General features: G+C 38.0%; 2 protein-coding genes across 4 annotated transcripts in view; one reads left to right on the forward strand and one right to left on the reverse strand.

Annotated features, from left to right (window-relative positions):
- Positions 1-204: 204 nt before the first annotated feature.
- Fkbp7 (FKBP prolyl isomerase 7) lies at positions 205-13004 on the reverse strand. 3 transcript variants are annotated; one of them, XM_047544132.1, is made up of 5 exons: positions 12877-13004; positions 12627-12775; positions 10919-11070; positions 5868-6001; positions 207-2397 (listed from the first exon to the last, which is right to left on the reverse strand). In XM_047544132.1, exons 1-5 carry the CDS (start codon positions 12934-12936, stop codon positions 2236-2238), a joined length of 657 nt encoding a protein of 218 aa, XP_047400088.1. In that variant the 5' UTR covers positions 12937-13004; the 3' UTR covers positions 207-2235. The 3 variants fall into 3 exon arrangements, with proteins under 3 accessions (XP_047400089.1, XP_047400088.1, XP_047400087.1); XM_047544133.1 differs by having other exon boundaries at positions 205-2397; positions 5868-5998; positions 12627-12930; XM_047544131.1 differs by having other exon boundaries at positions 211-2397; positions 12627-12930.
- A 1920-nt stretch (positions 13005-14924) lies between these two features.
- Positions 14925-20671, forward strand: part of Plekha3 (pleckstrin homology domain containing A3) — a 34775-nt gene continuing 29028 nt past the window's right edge. The window contains exons 1-2 of the mRNA XM_047544130.1: positions 14925-15379; positions 20214-20330. Of these exons, the coding sequence (XP_047400086.1) occupies positions 15340-15379; positions 20214-20330 (157 nt within the window). The 5' untranslated portion in view covers positions 14925-15339. The remainder of the gene's footprint in view (positions 15380-20213; positions 20331-20671) is intronic.

Below are 20671 nucleotides of genomic sequence, written 5' to 3' on the forward strand. Positions count from 1 at the left end.
TTATTAAAATAATTGCCAAAATAATAAATTAAATTCTGGAACTCAAAATATAACCATGGCACCCAGTGCTAAGTGTAAGTATAATGAAGGCATAAAGCAATCATGTAGATATGAAATACTTAACTAAGTTTAGAATGACTACCAACTTATTTTTAAATTATTTAATGTTAAACAGTTTTAGGGTACACTTTCTATTTATCATCTATACTTAAAAGAAATAAACTTAAAAGTACACAAACACTAATGAATCAGAAAAAGTAGAATTATAAAGTTTGGATCATAAGAAAATTTCCATATATATTTTACTGTATTTTGGTTTGGGTAGAGTATATTGTTTAAATGAAGTATGAGTATACTGATCATAAAGGATCTAGTGATTTTAAAATTATGGATATAGAGAATGGTGGCAGTTTTTAAACCAAAATATAATAATAGAATTATTTACTTAGTTTAGGTTGACAGAGCAGGCTTTTCTGAGGGAAGTAAAATGATGAAGGAGTTATAGTTAAGCAAATGAAAAGGTGTTAGAAAATTGAGTACAGAAGCAAAAAAATACTAGGAGGAAAGAAGATAGTAAAGATAATAAAGATGGTAAGTAAGTAAAAACAAGTATTTATTAATGTGGTGGTTTCTGTATTACCCCCTAGACTTTTAAAAAGAATTTCTGGCTTTGTATTTGAATGAGTTAAAAGATAAGCAATGGTTTAGAAAGAGCAAGTTTCAGAAACAGAAAACCTTTGTATCATACTCACTTATTTTGAGCAGAGCTATGTACTGCCTGACCATACTTCCCCATATATGTATGTTATGTATTATGCAAAATTTTATATGCTTTAATAAATATGTGCCTTTTCTTTGGCACAGTGATCTTTTATAGCATCTTTTATGTATTACTTGCAACAAGGTAGATGTTTTTCTTCATCACAGTGACCAAAAGACCTGATTTCAGAGTCTCAGTCCATACATGGCCAGCTTCATTTCTCTGGGCCTGAGATAAGGCAGAATATTATGGCAGAAGAGGAAAGCAGCTTAGGACATGGCCACCAGGAAACTGAGCTCTGCTTACCAATGACAAAACCTGAAAGGCTTACCCTCTGTGACCCATCTCCCCCAACCACACTCTATCTGTCCACACTTCCCATCCACTTAATCTATCAGTGTTTTAACCCACGAATGAGGTCATAGCTCTCATAATCTCATCATTTCACCTCTGAAAATTCTCAATTTGTTTCAAACATGAGCTTTTGGGGGACACCTCATGTCTAAAATGTAACAGTAGACCACATCATGATTTGACACAAAATTGACCTAGCTCTGTATATCCTCATTTGGAGTAAAAGTGGAAGTTTTATAGTTACCAAAATTTGACAGCATGCCAATTCATAATCATCATTCACCATTAATGATAGGAATGTTGTAAAATGAAATGACATGAGCAAAGTTCTAGAGAAAGGGTACTGGTAACTAAGAAACTCCATGGCATCAATTGAAAACTATGAAGACAAAAAGGGGTGGTAGATATAAAAGTCTATGAGAAGGAAGAGAAAAGCACATTTACAATAACGTCTGAGAAGTATGATCTTTATGCCTGTCATAAGAGGCAAAAAGTCTTTATTCTGGTCAAATATCTCTGAGCATTCCCACCTGGAACAAATATGCAAGGACAGAAGCTTACACCAAAAAAGTAGAGTCTGTGTAGCAGTTTTTTGTGGCACAGATACATAGGACTAAAATCTTCCTTCATGCATACCAAGGGAAGATACTTTAATCCTGATTTTTATACAATTCTTTCAATAATGTTATGAAATACATTAATGGGTGAAATTAGTAGTTCCTGGGTCCCTACTGCATATTTAAAAAATATGGAACATTTTAACATCTAAAATATTGGATCTTTACATATTTATACATACTGTTCAGGTTAGAGTTGGGAAGAGCTTGCAGATTTTGACGTGTGCTCTTATACCCTGGAGGGGGAAATATTGCCCACTGGGGTACAGGTCCATTTCATTGTGCTGCAATTTGTGTTCACAGAATAAAACAACAGGAAACACAATCATACCTTTTCTGAGAGTTAAATTTGCAAAACGGCATCACATTTATTAAACAAAATTACATGTATTGAGGGGGAAAACATCTCACAGGGGAAACACAGAAACACAATCTGGAGAAAAATGACTTTGTGTTATGTATTAAGTACAGTAAGTAGCAAAACAATGTAGAAATAAAAATATGTTATAGTTCATCATGTTGGTATACATTGTATTCCTTGGGAGAAATGAAGCCATCACCATCATGATCATTCTTCTTAAAAATATCTTCTAAAACTGCATTCTGATAGGACTTGTCACGTGGCTTCTCATCTTTTTCAAATTCCTTTTTCAAGTAATGATTTATCTAAAGACCCAAAGTAACATTTCTTTAATAAAAATATATAACAAATTTCTAGTAACTTTGAGGACTTTATAACAATAATGAAACTCATCTCCAAACCTACTTATATTAAAAGTTGCATTTTAAAAGCTATTTGGGATTTTAATTTTGTAACATTGGAAACAATTTTTGAAGAGTATTCATTTCCCCTGAGATTACAGATGATTAGTAGTGACACAATGAATTTTGTTGAAACAAAGTGCTTTCCAGTAATCTACATATTTGCACTAATTATTATTATTATTATTATTATTTTTTTTTTTTTTTGCGGTACTGGGGATCAAACTCAGGGCCTTGTGCTTGCAAGGTAAGCACTCTACCAGCTGAGCTATCTCCCCAGCCTCGCACTAATTATTCTTAAGGATTTCCATTAGTGAATAAAATCCATATTAGCAGTTGTATAATCTCTAAAACTAATGTTGTATATGCAATAAAACCCAACTATGGATTTTAAGATAAAATTTAATTCTTGATTTTTCCATGCTTCTATAGCTTACTCCCCACACCTACATAAGCATGACCATTTAATAATAATGTCAAATAAATAACTGGCACTCTGAAGTATTATTCCCTGATTCTCCAGGTAACATGAAATTTCCCTATGTGAACACACAATAAAGTGCTGTTCAAGATGGTAGCCGCTAGCCACATGTGACTACTGAGTATTTGAAATGTGGCTATGTCAAACAGATAAGTTACTGTAAATACACACTACAGATTTTGAAGATGGTAACAAACAGTATATCTCATCAATAATTTTTATATAGATTTCATGTTGAAATGGTACTATTTTAGATATGTGGAGTTAAATAAATCACTAAAATTTCACCTATGTAGTCCTTTCCCTTCCCTTTCCCTTCCCCCTTCCCTTCTTCCTTTCCTTTTCTTTTTCCCTTCCCTTTCCTTTTCCCTTTCCTTTCCTGAGACAGTCTCACAGCATTGCCCAGACTGGTCTCAAACTAATGGGCTCAAATGATCCTTTTGCCTTAGCCTCCCAAGTAGCTGAGATTACAGGTATGTACCACTATACCTGAGACTTTGTTTTTTTTACTTTTTTACATGTGGTTACTAAAAAATTTCAAATTGTATGTGTAGTTCAATGATATTTTCATCGGAAAGTGCTAATCTATGTAACCACTAAAGAAAACAAAGCATAAAAATCTGGAGATAATGTTCTGTAAAGCTGGAGCATTTTAGAGGCAAGAGAACTTTTGAGAGCTAGAGTTGAACCCTGAAAGGATTTTAGCAATACATATCCCAAGCTCAACCCATTGCAAATAGACTTTAGAATGATCAATGGACCTTACTGTAGGATATATCAACTATTCTCAAATGTGACTTTGGTCCTATATGAAGGGTGATACTTTTATCCCCCAATGAATACTTAGCAATCCTATGTAGGTATAGAGAATCTGAAATAGCCTTAAATAATATGCAGTTTCAGGTAAATTTATTCTTTTTATAACCAGTATAGCTGATTCTCAAAATCTATTCCTTTTCTAATACTCTGTAGTACAGAGGTTCAAAAGGCAGATTGGGGTTGTAGCTCAGTATTAGAGCACTTGCCTAGCACATATGAGGCACTGGGTTTGATCCTCAGCACCATATAAAAATATATAAATAATGGTATTGTATCCATCTACAACTGAAAATTTAAAAAGGCAGTGGGTAAGAATGTGACCTTAACTTTGCTAGTACTGAACTCCACACTACTTCCACTTTGTAATTTAATAAAGTACTATTATCCTGCCCCCTCTAACTTTATACCAGAGAAGTAATTTACTAATTCTTTCTGATGATTAAGGAAGAAGTTTCTAGTAGTTCATCTTTCAAATCCAGGTTTTGCCATGTACTAGCTTGGCTGGTCTTAGACCAATAATTCAACCCTTTCTGAACCTTAGGTATGTTATCTGTAAAAGAAGGGCAATATCTATATTGTAGGATTGGAGTAATGTTTATGGGTGTCAATAAAAGATAGTTATTGTCATTTAAGAGTGTGAAAATCACTCATCTATATGGTGATAATGCAGTTGATAGCCAAGAGAAATATATGGAAATTTTTTTGTAGCTAAATAGGGTCACTATTTTGGATTTTCTCTTTTATTTCCCAGAAAAGAACTGAAGATTCCCTAATGCCCAAGAATATTCCTATTGCTGAATACACCTCTGGGTGTGCCTGTGATAACAAATGGACTCTACCTGGGCTGAGCTCTTGGGTGCTGTGTGGATCCATCTGTAGCTGCTATTCACTCTAAAGAGGGTGACAGAGTCAACAGAGATACACATGCTGGAAACAGTTCCCCTCTAGCTGCCCTTCTTCTTCAGCACTGGGGATATTCTCTTCTCCCTCTCCCACTTCCATTGTTGGCTACCCTCGTGTAGGTAGATGTATCAGGGGAAAGTCCTTACTAAGTTCCTAGAGGAAGAAGTGAAAAGTGGGAAGAGGATTGGAGCGGGAGAGAAAAAAGAAACAGAGAAAAAGGATTTAGTCCTATCACTTGAAACCTGTGACCCAGCAGCCCTTTCCTACGTAAGAGGGTGGGAGTTAAACATTCTGAATGGCCTTCAAACAAGCAAAGAGGGGAGACATCTGAGTTTTTAATTTTAATAGTACATACTATGAACCTAGGTAAAGCACTATACTTCAATAAAACAAGCATTAGTCTGAAATACTCATGACAGAAATTCCCTGAAAGAGGCAGGGAGTGCCCAAGATTAAGAGCATAGTAGCAGAACCACATTGCCCAGGTTGTAATCCTGGTTTTGCTACTTAGAGCTGTGTGAATTTTTTTACTGGTTACTTAACCTGTCTGGGCATCAAAATTTTCCCATGTATAAGGGAGAAATGATGATAACATTGTCTACCTCATAAATCGTCACAATGATTTGATAAGCTCATGTGCTTGTGTGTTTATAGTAGCATCTGGTACCAAGACAGTGTGAAAAATATTATTTGTTCCTATTACGAGATGTTTATTAATTCTTCAATTCGTATATAAGATCAAGCCAAACTTTGCCTCCTGTTTGGCAACTTCCTGGTCGACCCAATTCAAATTCTTGCTAGTTCTTTTCATTAGCTTGTGAAATTCTCATGATCCTCTGAGGTGGGAATTATTTACCCTGTTACAAATTCTTATGATGCTGCCTGAAAAAGAGATCTACTCCTAGAGCCCAGAAACTGGAAGAATCTTGTACAAATGAATAGTTTGAGATTTTAGTGACTGTTTTACAGGGAGAAAGTTAATTGAATAGACTGACTCTTCCGTTTTATACTGGAAAAGCATATTTTCTTCAGAGTATAGTTTTTGTAGTAACCAGCTCTACTAAAGTGTTAAAATCCATGCTAGATAGGACTAAAAAATAATAGTTGCAACAAATGTATTTAATTTATAATAAAAAAATTAGACTATACACTTGAAATTCGTTTTAATCACCTCTGTTTTAGAGAGTTGCCGGTCATTGTCTGTGTCTATTTGTTTAAATGTTTCAATGCTCCGTGGTCCCTTGGTCACAGCATAAAGTTCAATCTCAAAAATCAATGTTGCATCAGGTGGAATCTTGCCGTCTGCTAAAGGTATAAATTTTCACAGTGTGACTTATACAATATATAATGTTTCTAATATTTATTCATAAAGTCATAATAGTATTATGATTACATTATTTAACATTTATAAGAACTGATTTCTAAATACCTTTGAATTTTTTTCTTAAAATGTTTTTGTCTTTTAAATTTTTTTTTTTTGTGGTTCTTTTTCTTTCTTTTTTTTTTTTTTTTCCCACATTGTGCTGGTGATCCAACCCAAGGCTTCATACACACTAGGAAAGCACTCTACCATTGAGTTACATCTCCAGCCCCTTATAAATTTTTTTCCATTTGTTTTTAAACCAAGTCAGTTCAAAGGAGTTACAAAACCACTATTGATTAAATTAAAATAAAAAATTTTTATGATTGTTACAGAGAAGAAATTTATGAGTTGAAAAATTTCCAAGTATAGATGAATAATCTCTTAGAAAATGGTCTCAAGTAGCAATTTAGAAGCATAAATATCAATATGTTTTTCAAATTCTTTATAGACATTAAAAAATAACTGTGATAATAGAAAAGTCCAGAAATAATTTTACAAAGAAATTTCTTATCATAGTAAAAAAAATTTAAGTATATATTTGAGTAGTTCTTACTAATAGTTAACCTGTTAGCTGAAGTCACAGATGATTGTAGTAAGCTATGATCTATTTCAGATAAGCATTTCACAAAAATGACTAGTCAAAATGACTTGCTAGGAGGCAGTGGGTAGCTTGTGTCACTGGTATATTTATTCCCATGATCTCACACGTACCTGATCTACTATAGGTGTTCAAATTTCAGCTGAATATATGACCCATGTTTACTTTGAAAGTGACTAAGTTTCTTCTTTGAAAGGAACAACATTTTTTTTTTAATGAAAAAAACAGGTAATTCTTGCTAATATATATATATATATATATATATATATATATATATATATGTAATCCAAGTAGAAAAGAGTTTGCAACTTATAGGCAAAAGGAGCAGTACATCAGTAGTTTCCAAAACCAGGACAAAGAAAAATCTACCCATGCATTACACTGAATAATGTGGAAGTCCTAATTAGTGCATTAGTGTACCATATATTACCTGACTTTAAAGAGCTGGAGCTTGATTCAATGTCCTTTTTATAAAACCCATTTTCACTCTGTCTAGTTATAATCACTTTAAGACACAACAATAATTTCAGATAATAATTAAAGAAAACCCAAAACACAAATTCCATTTTTGGGTGCTTGGGATGGAACCCAGGGTCTCACACATGCTAGCTAGGCAAGTGCTCTACCACTGAGCTATATCCCCAGTCCAAATTCAAATTTCTGAAAGAAAAAAGATCAGTGATACAAATGAAGTTGCTTCATAATTCTACTGCAAACATATAAAATGTTGCAAATTAGTTCCTTTTTTTTTTTAGCAAAAAAACTTAAAGTATGATAAAGAGAAAAATATGCACTTGCTATAGCATTGCTACTTAGAGAAGCAGACCAAAGAAGTGAGAGTTAACGTAAAGAATCTATACATACCACATATATCGTTAGTTAAAGCACTAAGAAGTCACATGCATTTCAAGACATGCAGGGGTGGTCTGTGACATGAGGCAAGGACATTTCACAGGGGAAAGACTTCTTCAAGTATTACCTAAAATAAAGTTATAGCTAATGTTAGGTCTTAATAACAATTTACTTTTAAAAAGCTTATTTAATCAAAGAAGGTTATTTTTTTAAAACCCATTCTTATTCTACCTAGTTGTAATCACCATAAGACAGAAAAAGAATTTCTTCTGATAATTAAAGACAAACTTAAAACACAATTCCTTTTTACTTAAGATCTATACTGCAACTTTTAAAATAATCCAAGTTATTATAATTCAGGTGAGACTAGCAGTTAACTATGTTCCAGTGAACATGATTTTTTTGGCCTCAGCTTCCTTACACATAAAATGAAGGTGCTGGTGGTATTATTAGTGAACCTCACCATTTTTCTGTTTATTGGAGACACCTCAAACTGAATATGAACTAATTTTTTTGAAGTCAAACTTCTACATCCAGCAGCAAGGGTGTTAATAGCTTAGGCAACCTGGGTAGTCATTCACATCTAAGCATCGGTTAGTTTATGAAAAATAAGTGGTCATTTGCCCAAGAATGATGGATTCAGGACTGGCACCTGTTGATGAGGGATGTAGGTGCACGAGGCAGATAGAAGAGTGGAGCTGTTGGGGTAAGAAGAGTAGACAGGCATCTCATAAGAAAACACAAGAAAGAAAGGGAAACTCTGAAAATGAGATAAAAAACTGAAAAGTAAACTGCCTATATCATTTGGTCTAGAAAATGGCCTCAACTTCATGACAACAGTTTTAGGACAGTATTAGATTTACCTTATCTTCAATTTTCTTTCTCTCCCAGGTTATACAAAAAAACCCCTAATATATACAAATTATGGCACCATGGGAGTTTTTTTTTTTTTTTTTTTTTTTTTAAATCCTCCCCCCACTCCCTTTTTGCAGAGCTGGGGATAGAACCCAGGACCCTGAGCATGCCTGTAAGTGCTCTACCACTAAGGTACTGAATCCCCAGTCCTGAGAGGTTTTTTGTTTGTTTGTTTTTGGTACCAGGGATTGAAGCCGGAGGCACTTAACCACTGAACCACATTCCTAGTCCTTTTTATCTTTTCTTTTGAGACAGGGTCTAAGTTGCTGAAACTGGCTTTGAACTGTGACCTTCCTGCCACAGCCTCCGGAGTCATAGGGATTATAGGTGTGCACCACTAAGCACGACCCCAGGAGTTATTTTGATAGGATCCAAATGACTGGCAAAAAGCATTGAATACGAAGCCATCATTTCCTAGAACCATTTCCTTAGATCTGACTGGGTTTGTGGCACTGATTTCCCCACAGTCTAATTTGGGGCAATGACCCTTGCTCTGGTTAAAAAGAAAAGGTATGGGAATCACTACTTTTTTTTTTTTTTTTTTTTTTTTCTGAGAAGAAATCTCACCCTTGACTCTCAATCCTCTTCCCCCAACACTTTAGGTCATCAGATAACTGTATGTCTTTCCAGATATAGTCGTGAAGATACACACATAGGTGAAGTTCCCATGGTACAATGTAAGTTCTTTAAGGATAGCATGTAGTGTCTACTTTATGCCCAGTGCTCAAGAGAGCCTGGGATGATCAGTAAATATTGTTGCAGGAATTAATCTATCCCACTTTATTTTTAATATATTAACACACTTGGCTCTATGACTTTTTTTTTTTTTTTTACTGGCAATAGATTAATTCACTGTATAGATCTACCATAATTTATTTAATAAATAAATAATCTCTTGAACTAATTACCTAGTGATGGATACTCAGGTAGTTTCCAGTCTTTTGCTACCAAATGGAGTCTGCAATGAATGTTCCTTTACATATACCTTAGTGCACATTCCCAGCAACAGAATCAATGGGTCAGAAGATATGTAGATTATTCCTTTTGATAGACATTGTTAAGTTAAATGGTTTGCATTCTCAGCAATAATGCAAGAGATGGCTAGTTTTTGCCAACTTTATGTTTATTAATGTGATGGGTAAAAAATGGTGCCTTATTTTTATTTTAATTTTCCTTTCTTTACAAATGAAATTAAGTATTCTGACAGGTTAAAAGGTTATTTGCAGGGTTGGGGTTGTAGCTCAGTGGTAGAGTGTTTGCCTAGCATGTGTGAGGTACTAGGTTTAATCCTTGGCACTACATAAAAATAAATAAATAAAAAAAATAGATAGTTGTGTCTATCTACAACTAAAAAATATTTTTAAAAAAATTAAATAAAGTTATTGTGTCCATCTATAACTAAAAATATATATATTTTAAAAAGGCTATGTGCATTTTTTCAATAGCAAGCCACTTGTTTATAAACTTGATCCATTTAGAGACTGGTCATTCATGTGTGCAGCAAACATTTTTCCCATTTATCTACTTTACCTAGGGTTTGTGAATCTTCTTGCTCTAGGATTTTAAAAAATAAGCAAGACATTGAAAGAACAAATTCATCCCCTGTACATTTCAAGGCTTGTCTTATATTGGGATAACAGTAACTGACAGCTTGTTATATCTCAAGTGTTCCTTTTGCAATCTTACTATGCTGTTCTTTTATTCTAAAATCCTTCTGGTTTTCTGTTTTATTAATTTAACTTGGTACCGCTTACCAAAGATCTACGTTTTTATAAACATTTATGTAACAATACTATAATGACACTAAAAACAGAAATGTCCAAAGTAGAGTTTATACACAATCATTATGAGTGTTGCTGCTATACAAAGGAAAGAACTCTGGCCAGAGACCTGTATCCCAACAATGTGTTATTTTCTTTGTTAGTATAAAGGACTGAACTGATCTATACATAGGTAGAGTTTGTTGGAGCCTATGGTTCTGTGACTATTTCCTCTATTATTTAATTTTTATTTTAGTTGTGGGGAAATACTTAACCATTTTAAAGATACTATTTAGTAAAGCACAATCATATTGATATGCAAACAATCTCTAAAACTTATTTTGCAAAACTAAAATTCTGTACCCGTTGAACACCTTTCCCTTTCACTTTCACCCTCCAGCCCCTGGAAACCACCTTTCTACTTTCTCTCTCTATGAATTTGACCACTCTTAGATACCTCACGTAAAAGGAATCATACAGAGTTTATTTCTTTGTGTCTGGCTTATTTCCCTTTGCATAATGCCCTCATCGATTTTGTAGTATCTGTCAGAATGTCCTTCCTTTTTAAGACTGAATAACATTCCATTGTATGTATACACCACATTTTGTTCATCCACTTTTCTGTGAACGACAGGATTCTTCCACCTTTGGCTGTTGTGAATATGCTTCTGTGAATCAAATGTGATTTATTTTTAAATGTAAAAGAAAAGAGAAATAAATATTAAACACCTTACCATAACCTTCCTTTCCATATGCAAATGAAGGAGGTATAATCACTTTTCGCTTCTCTCCAGGGCACATATCCATCATAGCAATGTCTAGGCCCTTTATGACTTGTCCAACACCAAGAACAAACCATTTGGGATGACCTTCATTTTGTGTCCGGCTATAATAAAAAACAATATTAGGTAAGCTGATTTCAAGAAAACAAACTTTAAATTATAGCTGGGCATTTAGTTATAATTTAAAATTGGAGTCTCTTCCCATATCAGCATTCTTTTTGAATCCCCTAGTGGGATATTTGGCTCAAACCTGCCTAAAATTGGCAGAAAGAAGTATGATCATTAATCATTAAGAGTCATCTCATTTTCTTTTTTATTGTCATTGTTACAGAGTTACAGAGACAGTTAACTTTTTAGTGGTCTCCAACCTCTCACTAACTGCCTGGTTTGTAGAAATAACTCACTTAACTTTTTTGGGTTTGTTCTAAAAAAAGATGGGTGGGTTTAATCTCAAAAAGTCATTTTTTTAATTGTATATGGACACAATACCTTTATTTATTGACTTATTTTTATGTGGTGCTGAGGATTGAACCCAGTGCCTCAGGCAAGCACTCTACTACTGAGCTACAACCCTGGCCCTCAAAAAGTCATTTTAAGGGTAATTTAAAATAGCATATTATTAAATGTCTCTCTCTCTCTCTCTCTCTTTTTTTGTACCAGGTTTTGAACCCAGGGACACTCAACCACAGAGCCACATCTCCAGCCCTTTTTAAAATTTTATTTAAAGATAGGTCTTGCTGAGTTGTTTGGGCCTCGCTGAGTTGCTGAGGCTGGCTTTGAACTCCTGATCCTCCTGTCTCAGCACCCCCCCCCACCCCCCCACCCCCCCCCCCCCCCCCCCGCTCCCACCGCTGGGATTACAGGGGGCGCCGCCATGCCTGGCCTAAATTCTAAATGAGAATTTACTTTCCCCATTCCTGTCTTTATAGAGTAATAGCACAGATGATGAAAGGGCATTTTGACTCAGAATGATACACTATCCATTAAACCAGAGTAAGCAGCTGGTGGGATTAAGAGTAGGAGGGCAGAGGCCCCGCAGAAAACACCAGGCAAGTCATTGAGGTGGTTGTAGTGAGAAAGTGACTCCAGTTTAAGGGACGGAATAAAATCTGTTTAGTTATCATCCTGTGTGATCCTCAGTAAAGAGACTTCAACTCAGGAAAAGCGTGAATACTTCTAGGGGTCCCAAAGAACGTGATGGTAGTCCGAGGTGTTTGGGGGTGCAGTGTATTCTTGTTTTCATCAGAAACTGAGCCAACATTTTCAACAATTAAAAAATGTTCAGTTTACTAGGGAACAACTGCCATCTAATTTGGTTATTTAAAATGACTAAATGGCCTGGCACGTTGGTACATGCCTGTAATCTCAACGGCTGGGGAAGCTGAGGCAACAGGACCACAAGTTCTAGGCCAGTCTCAGCAATTTGGTGAGATCCTGCCTCAAAATAAAAGATAAAAAGGCGTAGGGGTGCAGCTCAGTGGTTAAGTGCCTCTGGGTTCAATTCATAGTACCAAAAAACAAACAACAAAAAATAACAAATAAATGGTTCAACTTACTTTAAAGAGAAACAAACAAACAAACAAAAAATTAGGCTTTTGGTTGGTGGAGGTAAGATTTGGTTCATCAGTTGGACGTGGGGGCAGTTCGCGGTATCTCTTACCTGCAGTAGAATTTCGAGCCATCTTTAGCCAAGTAACCGTCATAATGGGCATTTAGCAGGTCTCCCTTCTTGCTTGTCTTAGAGCAATTTTCTGGACGATGCAAAACTTCTATTTTCACTTCCTCTGGGTCCACTTCTTTCTTTTGTCCCTGAGCAGTAAAAAAGCCCCACAGGTAAAAGAAAACGATTAATCTGGGTAAGAAATGCATGGTTCCTGGAACAGGCACCACAATACCACAGCGTTCCCCACCGCGTGTCTTTCGCGCTGGGCTGTTCTCCCCCGGGCCGAATTCCGACGCGTGGCAGGCATTGTCAGACGTCATAAAGAACATGGGCGGGGCTGCTGGAGGCCCCGCCCCCGGCCGCGCACTAGATGGGTACTTTTCGCCCCCCCTTGTGAGGCCTGGAGCATGTCTCGGTGGTACCCGGCTCTCGGGCTGGATGTCCTTTGTTGCTAAGGTAGTGCCGCTGCTCCTCCCTAAGTCCGCATATTTTACAGCAGGTTTTCTCCGGGTTCAGTAGTAACTCGCATTTCCTAAAATAAAACTGGTCAAAGACAAGCTGAACAGTCTACGGTGGGATGTTCTAAAATCAGAGAATATAGTTATTTTTGGCGCACAAGGCTTACAAGACCCCTAGGGAACTAACGGGAATGAATTGGGACAGGTATTCTGGAAAAAGAGGATAAGGCTTGCGGTTCCTAAGTGCTTCTGGAGCGTCCTTGAAGCGCCTTCTTGGGGTCGGAGTCATGCATTAAGGAGTTCCAGGTTGCGTCAGGCACACGCAGCCTGGAGGCTACCAGGACTGGACCAAGAGACCTCTTTGGACTCTGCGATTCCTAACCTGCCGCTGCCTTGCGTTTCCGTCCCCCACCACTCGGGGCCGCTCTTAATTTGAGGGATTCCAAAATTGCGGGAAAAGCTCTTGACTTTTTTTTTCCTTCTAACTCTGTGCCATCCTAATTAATTCATATCAGATGAGGAGACTTGAATACTGGGCATTTTGTTCCAATCTTGCAGCTAATGTGAGGCAAAGATTGGGTCAACTCTGCTTGATGCAACCCCCTTCCCTCATTTCAGTATGAAAACCTTCCAAACACAATACAGTAGAAATTTGCAGTGAACACCTTATACCCACCACCCAGGTTCTATCATTAATGTTGAACTATTTTTGATATATTACTTATTCATCTATCCATCCACCAATTCATCTTATTCCAAGTCAATGTCCAGACTACCCAAAACCAGAAAGCTTTCAGGAAAGGCCTGGATTAAGTTCTGGGAAGAGAGAGATTATTCTACCTCAATAATGCCAAATCTCAGCACTGGGGCTGCTTTATGTGATTGCTTAAAGTTCACAAAATTCTATGATTCTGAAAACTACTGTCAATTATGTGAGGTGACTCTCATTACCAAGCAAGATTTTTTTTTTTTTTTAAACATAAAAGCTAGATGAGGTGGGCATTGTGACACAGGCCTGTAATCTCAGCTACTCTGGAGGCTGAGGCAGGAGTATTGCAAATTCAAGGACGGTCTTGGCAATTTATAAAGACTCTATCTCAAGACAGAAGAAAAAGGGATGAGGATGTGGTTCTGTGGTAGAGCAATTACTTAGCATGCTTGAAGACCCTAGGTTTAATTCCCCATACCACACACAAACACACAAGTTAGGAGAAAGCCTCTATTAAAACAATTTCAAAATTTGGAGAAAGTCCCTATTTTTCAAATACAATTTCAAAGTTTAGGAAAAGCCCTTCCCCCTTTAATTTCAATTTCAAAGTTTAGTTCCATGTTTTATATTCTAAATAAAATTCTGGCTCTCCGAGGATTGGGATGACGATAATTCCTTGTCTGAGGACCCCATCACAGCTGCAAATTACCTTCCTAGAAGAGAATTTCTCAGACACCCTTAGTGTGAGAAAAATAAGAAGATCGCAGAAATCAAAAGCCTTTTATTTTCTTGCAAAAACAAACAAACGAAAAACAACAAAAAAACAACCACCGAAAGGACCTTAGACTTAGTTACAGGAACATCAGAGGAGAGGCCTAAGTCACTGTCCCCGGGACTAACGTACAGGAGCTTGCGCTCAGTGCTGCAGGCCCGAAGTGAGAGGAGACTGCGGAGCCACAGGGCCCGGGCGGAGGAAGGAGCCGGCCAGGCGTGCGCCGTGCCCGCGCGCGCTCCTCGCGCCGCCTCCGGCACCGCGGCGGGGCGGCAGGCCGCGCCCGCTCCCGCAGCCCCGCCGCCGGGGAGGGGTTTCCCGGGACGAGCCGGCCCCTTTCATCCAGGAAGTGAAAGCGACGTCGGGGTCAATGAAAACAAACGGGGAACCCGGGGGAAGGAAGGCGGGCGAGGAGGAGGGAGCGCCGGGGCGTGGAAGGGAGCAACCGGGCCGCGGAAGTGCGAGCGGGAGGGCGGCTGCGGTCGCGATTTTACCGCTGCCACGGTCGCCGCCGCCGAGGCTCGCCCGGGATGTCTGAGCGCGCGACTCGCGGCCCCGGAGCACCACGCGGCGCCCGCCGTCCCGGCCTCTAAGGGCCGCCACGTCCCGGGGCGCGCGCGGGCTGAGGGCGGCTTAGGGCCGGCGGGGGCCGGGGAGGGGGCCGGGGCGCCCGGGAGGGGCTGCCGAGAGGGGCTGCCCCAGGCCCCGCGCCTACCCCATCTGCGCGGCCGGCGCCTGGCCAGGAGGATGCGCGGCGCCGGGCTCTGAAGCATGGAGGGGGTTCTGTACAAGTGGACCAACTATCTCACAGGTATCGGGGCTCGGGTGGTCCAGGGACAGCGGGGAGAGGCGGAAGGGTTGAGCAGGCTTAGGTTGCGGCGATGGTGGGTCCGGGACTCCCTCTCGCCTGGCCGGTGGTGACCCTCAGCGAATCCAAAGCTTAATCCTTCTTTGGGTCTCTTGTAGCGTCTGTCTGGCCTCGCAGGGGGAGAGTTCGAAACTGCGCACCTTCCCGAGGATGGGCTCACTTCTTTGCTATGTTAATAGTTCTGATTGCCTCCTGTGGCCTCCGGAACAATTCCCAATCATCCCTACGTGTGTTGCATTCTCTGCCCTTATTCACACTTAATTGTCAGTGGTCTGTTCATAACTGAGTTGTCGGGTTATTGAACAGGATTGGACCCTTTAGGATCAAGATTTAATTTTAAGAGATGTTTTCAATATTCCTTTTAAGCTCCTTAACAACACTATTGATTTTAGAAGTTCACTTGTTGAAGTTTGAACTTAGCAAGCATGGTTTTGGAATATGTCCCTAGGAATATTTTCTTTTAGGGATTGGTTTTCAACGAAGTATCCAAACGTTTGGGAATTCAGATAATTGAGAAATAGTGGAAGAAAGTGCAATACACAGAAATGGAGCAGGCCTGTTAGTTTCATCCATGAAATGGGTTGGAAGAACTCCAGTTAGCTTATGTAGAAATGAGAGCAGAAGGGAAGGGCCCCTTTCCATGATAATGAAGTCCATTAAGAGCTCTTAAATCTGAATTGTAATGCGGTCTCTAACTATCAACCAGCACTAAAGGTAAATGGCTCGTTTTCTCAGGATCTGAGTCTTGTAAGGCCCAGGTGATCAACAATTTTATCCTTAAAAGTGTCTTCCAACTCCTAAGTTCTATTATCTCACCAAATTAGAGGAAGGGGAATGGATTTAAAACATGTTGGAATAGTAAACAGATTTCTTGGTTAAAATAGGCAAATATTGACTTGCTTCCCACTTACTCTGCCAAAAATATCTAACCCCTTAGTAATTGTGTGCTATACACAACTTGTGTTCACTGGACCTTGTGAAAAAACCTGCATATAAACACTATAAGGCATATAGGTGCTGAGCTGTAGTTGTTCTTGCTTTTTGGTTAATTAGAACCCTAAAGCCAGATATACAGTAGCAGATACTTTAGTGTTTATGAATCACTGATAATTTATTTTGGCCAAACTAAGAGTTTATTTCCTTAACTATCATTTTAACTGAAAACATTTAAACAAATAAAGCACATTTAAAAACATTGAATTAAAAATCTTTTTTGGTGATGCTGAGGATTGAACTTAGGACCTTCCACATGCTACTGAGCTGTAACCCCCAGCTCCGAGGCAAATATTTTTTATTAAGTATTTTAATTTGGGTGGTTGTGAAAAACACAGTTATACTGTTTGGTTGAGGTATCACATTAACCATGAGTCAGTAGCTTCTATGCTTTGAGATGCAAGTGATCGCCTCATTGCAAATATTTGTAAGCACTGTGTCCTAGGAGTTCATGCCAGAGGAATCATTTATGAGTAGCCCAGAGCAATGGGCAGTTACCGAGATGAGTCATAATTTAAGGTGAAATTTCAGTTGGGGTGAAGTGTGGTCTTGTTGGTTTCCTTATATCCTTTGGTACTGAGTACCAGCTGTGTTTTAGGTTTTAGTCTTTGCAGAGCATTTTAGCTAACTTCTAGTAAGCAATGAAGAGCTTGCTGAAATGAAATCTTTGGTTTGGAAAAATTCCATTTTTAAATTTAAATCTGGCTCCCCCACATGCTGATTTTTAATTTTAGTTCATCTTGGGTCAGTAGGACAAGCAGCTGTTCTTGCTAAGTGGTTGGGTTTTTTATTTTGAGGGGTACAAGGCATTGAACTCAGGGGCACTTGACCACTGAGCCACATCCCTAGCCCTATTTTGTATTTTATTTAGAGGCAGGATCTCACTGAGTTGCTTGGCACCTTGCTTTTACTGAGCCTGGCTTGGAACTCACCATCCTCCTGCTTCAGCCCTGGATTTCGGGCGTTTACCACCTTGCCCAGCTGTTAAGGATTTTTAAGGACCCTCCTGTGTAATGATAGTGTTATTTGGGAATCCTCTGTAGAATAAGAGTTTTGGTAACGTTTGGTAGTTTGAGATAAGAAAAGTGTGTTTTTTTTTTTTAAAGGAAATAACATGTGGATCTTTTCCACAGGTATAGTCCTGTGTTGTGTAAATGTGTGACTCAGTTTGTTACATTAAATATTTCTTCAAAAAAAATATATCGTGAAAATTAACAGACTTGATTAGAATAATATATTCAACCATGGTCACCTTTTGTGTTCCTACAAATTCTAAATGAATCATTTTACTCAAGTTTTTTTTTTTTTGGTTCATTTGTGTGTTTGTGGGATCGGAGCTTTTAAGCATGTTGAACAAGCACTCTACCACTGAACTATATTCCCAGCCCTTTTTGCTTTTTTAGAGACAGGCTCTTGATAAGTTGCCCAGGCTGGCCTCAAATTTGCAGGCCTCCGGCTTCAACCTCCTGAGTTGCTGGCATTATAGACATGTTCCACAGTGCCTGTCTTCAATATTTATTTTAAACAGATATTGAATTGCAGTAATCCCCTTTTGCAAAATCATACTTTGTCCTGTAGGCTCACTGGACCTATGGTGGAGGAGTCTATTTTCACCACATCCTGCTTAAAAAATTGTTTACCAGGGTGAATTAGTATTTGGAAAGATGTTTTCATCATTTCTATCCAAGGTCAATACTTATGGATATTAATACTTCATGTCTATTTTCCTATGGATTGTAGTATGATCTCACATTTGTAGTGTTCATTCATTTATTTTTTCTGTCACTTGAGAAATATGTTTTTTAAGCAACTGTTATGTGCCAGCCACCATTCTAATTGCTGGGAATGCAGTGTTGACCAGGATAAAGTTCATGTATCAAAAGAACTTTCCGTCTAATTTGGCACATCTCATTAGGGAATATAGTATTCATAAAGATGGATTTTCCAAGCTGGGTGCAGTGGTGCACACCTATAATCCTGGTGCTCAAGAGGCTGAGACAGGAGGATTGTATGTTCAAGGCCAGCCTCAGGAACTTAGTGAGGCCCTAAGCAACTTAGTGAGACCCTGTCTCAACATAAAATACAAAATAGCTGTGGATATAGCTTGGTGGTAAATCACCCCCAGTTAAATTCCCAGTACAAAAATAAAAACAAAAGAAAACAAAAACCCCAGTACAGAAAAAAACAAAACAAAACACAACAAACAAACAAACAAAAACAGAAAAAAAAAAATCCAGGCATCTAAAGCTGCTTGATTTATTTATTTTGGACATCTGTCTTTCTGAACTGTATTATGGTATTCCCTACCTTCTTATAACAAAAATTTAACTTTTTAATGATGACTCAACCCTGTCATTTCAAAAGTGTTACAGGTAAAGCCTTTTGGGGAGGAAAGTTCTGCATCTGTAATTAGGGTTTAAGAATAATTCATCCATTTGCCCTTTCTTGGGTCCTCTCTGGCCCTGGAAAAGCTGAACTGATTAAGCATATTGTTGGTTATGGCCAAAGAAAGCAGGATTTGAACAGCAGTGGTTTAAAAGGTGGTGCATTTTGGCCTACAATACCTGTGCTGAATTGTGACTTAATAGGTACAGAAAGAACAAGGACAGTCACACTGCGTCCAGCATGGTCACCATGTTGTTAGTGAACCGTTGTAAATTAGTAGCATGCTTGATAAGATTCCAGAGAACATGGAGTTTGGTTTGCAAGAGTGGGAGTTAGGCTTGAAGGAAAACCATCCTACTTACCAGGTTTGCTGTAGTGTCAAGTTTGTGACAGGTCAGGGAAGGGAAGGGGGGTCATGGGAAATATGTGTTCTTTCGCAGTTTATCGAGACTGTGTAAAGACTGGAATTCACTTAGCTCTTATGGTATGCAAGGGAGTTTGCTTAGGCAACCTATTTTCTAAGAGAAGGAAAGGCCACTGTAGAATTAGAGGGTGAGGGCGTAGCTGAGGGGTCATCTTGTGCAACGGACTTGTTTTGAAGACTGGGTGTTTTAGAGATTTATTGAAATGAAAAGATTTGCCCCAGGCTATTCAACAAGAATGATTCTAGAACTGGGTCTTAAATTCCTGTTTTCTGCTACTATTTCTATTACAGATTGAGCATTTATAACCTGAAATCCAAAATGCTCCAAAATCTAAAATTTTTTGAGTGCTGACATGTCACAAGTAGAAAATTCCATATCTCACTTCATGGATGAATCACAGAACCAGAAATATTGCATAAAATTACCTTCAGGCTGTGTATATAATGTGTACATGAAACAAATGAATTTTATATTTAGACTTGGGGCCCATTCCCAAGATATCTCATTATGTATATGCAAATATTCCAAAATATGAAATTCCAAACACTTCTGGTCCATTTTAAATAAGGGATACTCAGTCTGTACCTCATGAGAAGGAACAATTATGTTGCACCTTGTGTAGGGCTATCATTGAGGATGATTCCAGGGAATATAGATTTCCCCAACAAGGATATTTTGGGTAAGTGTTGGCTATTAAAAATGTCATTGTCAGGGGCTGGGGTTGTGGCTCACTGGTAGAGCACTCATCTAGCATGGGTGAGGCCCTGGGTTTGATCCTCAGCACTACACAAAATTATAATTAAAAAAAAAAAAGGTATTGTGTCCACCTATAACTAAAAAATATACATAAAAAAATTCATTGTCTTAATATTACTTGAGAGCCAAGAAATCACGTGTTTGGCAGGTTTTGAAATCAGTTTTCTGTGGGATAAAAGTAATTTTTTATTAACTTTTTAAATTTATGATCTTTTTAGGTTGGCAGCCTCGCTGGTTTGTTTTAGATAATGGAATCCTATCCTACTATGATTCACAGGATGATGTTTGCAAAGGGAGCAAAGGAAGTATAAAGATGGCAGTTTGTGAAATTAAAGGTGAGTGAAAATATGGAATTAGGAATTTGAATTAGAGTTCTATAGCAAGCTCCAAATGAGGACAAAAGCATTCCAATCATGTAGGGGTTTTTGAGTGCCATTAATTTCCTTAGCAATCAGGAGTGGCATATAGCATTGGTTTTGATAATTCTTCCTTTATTTATGTACTGTGAATGGAAATTCAGAGTAGCAGTGCTACTTTTCCAATTTGAACTTGGCAGTTTTTTGGCAATGCCACTTTTTCATCCCTGATGCATCTATGTACATTCTATTTAATTCTTATAGAAAGGTATTATAAAGATTGAAAGTTGAGCTCTGAAGATGAGCACGCCAGCTCTGAT

Source organism: Sciurus carolinensis, chromosome 3, assembly GCF_902686445.1.
Source record: "Sciurus carolinensis chromosome 3, mSciCar1.2, whole genome shotgun sequence".
NCBI lineage: Eukaryota > Metazoa > Chordata > Mammalia > Rodentia > Sciuridae > Sciurus > Sciurus carolinensis.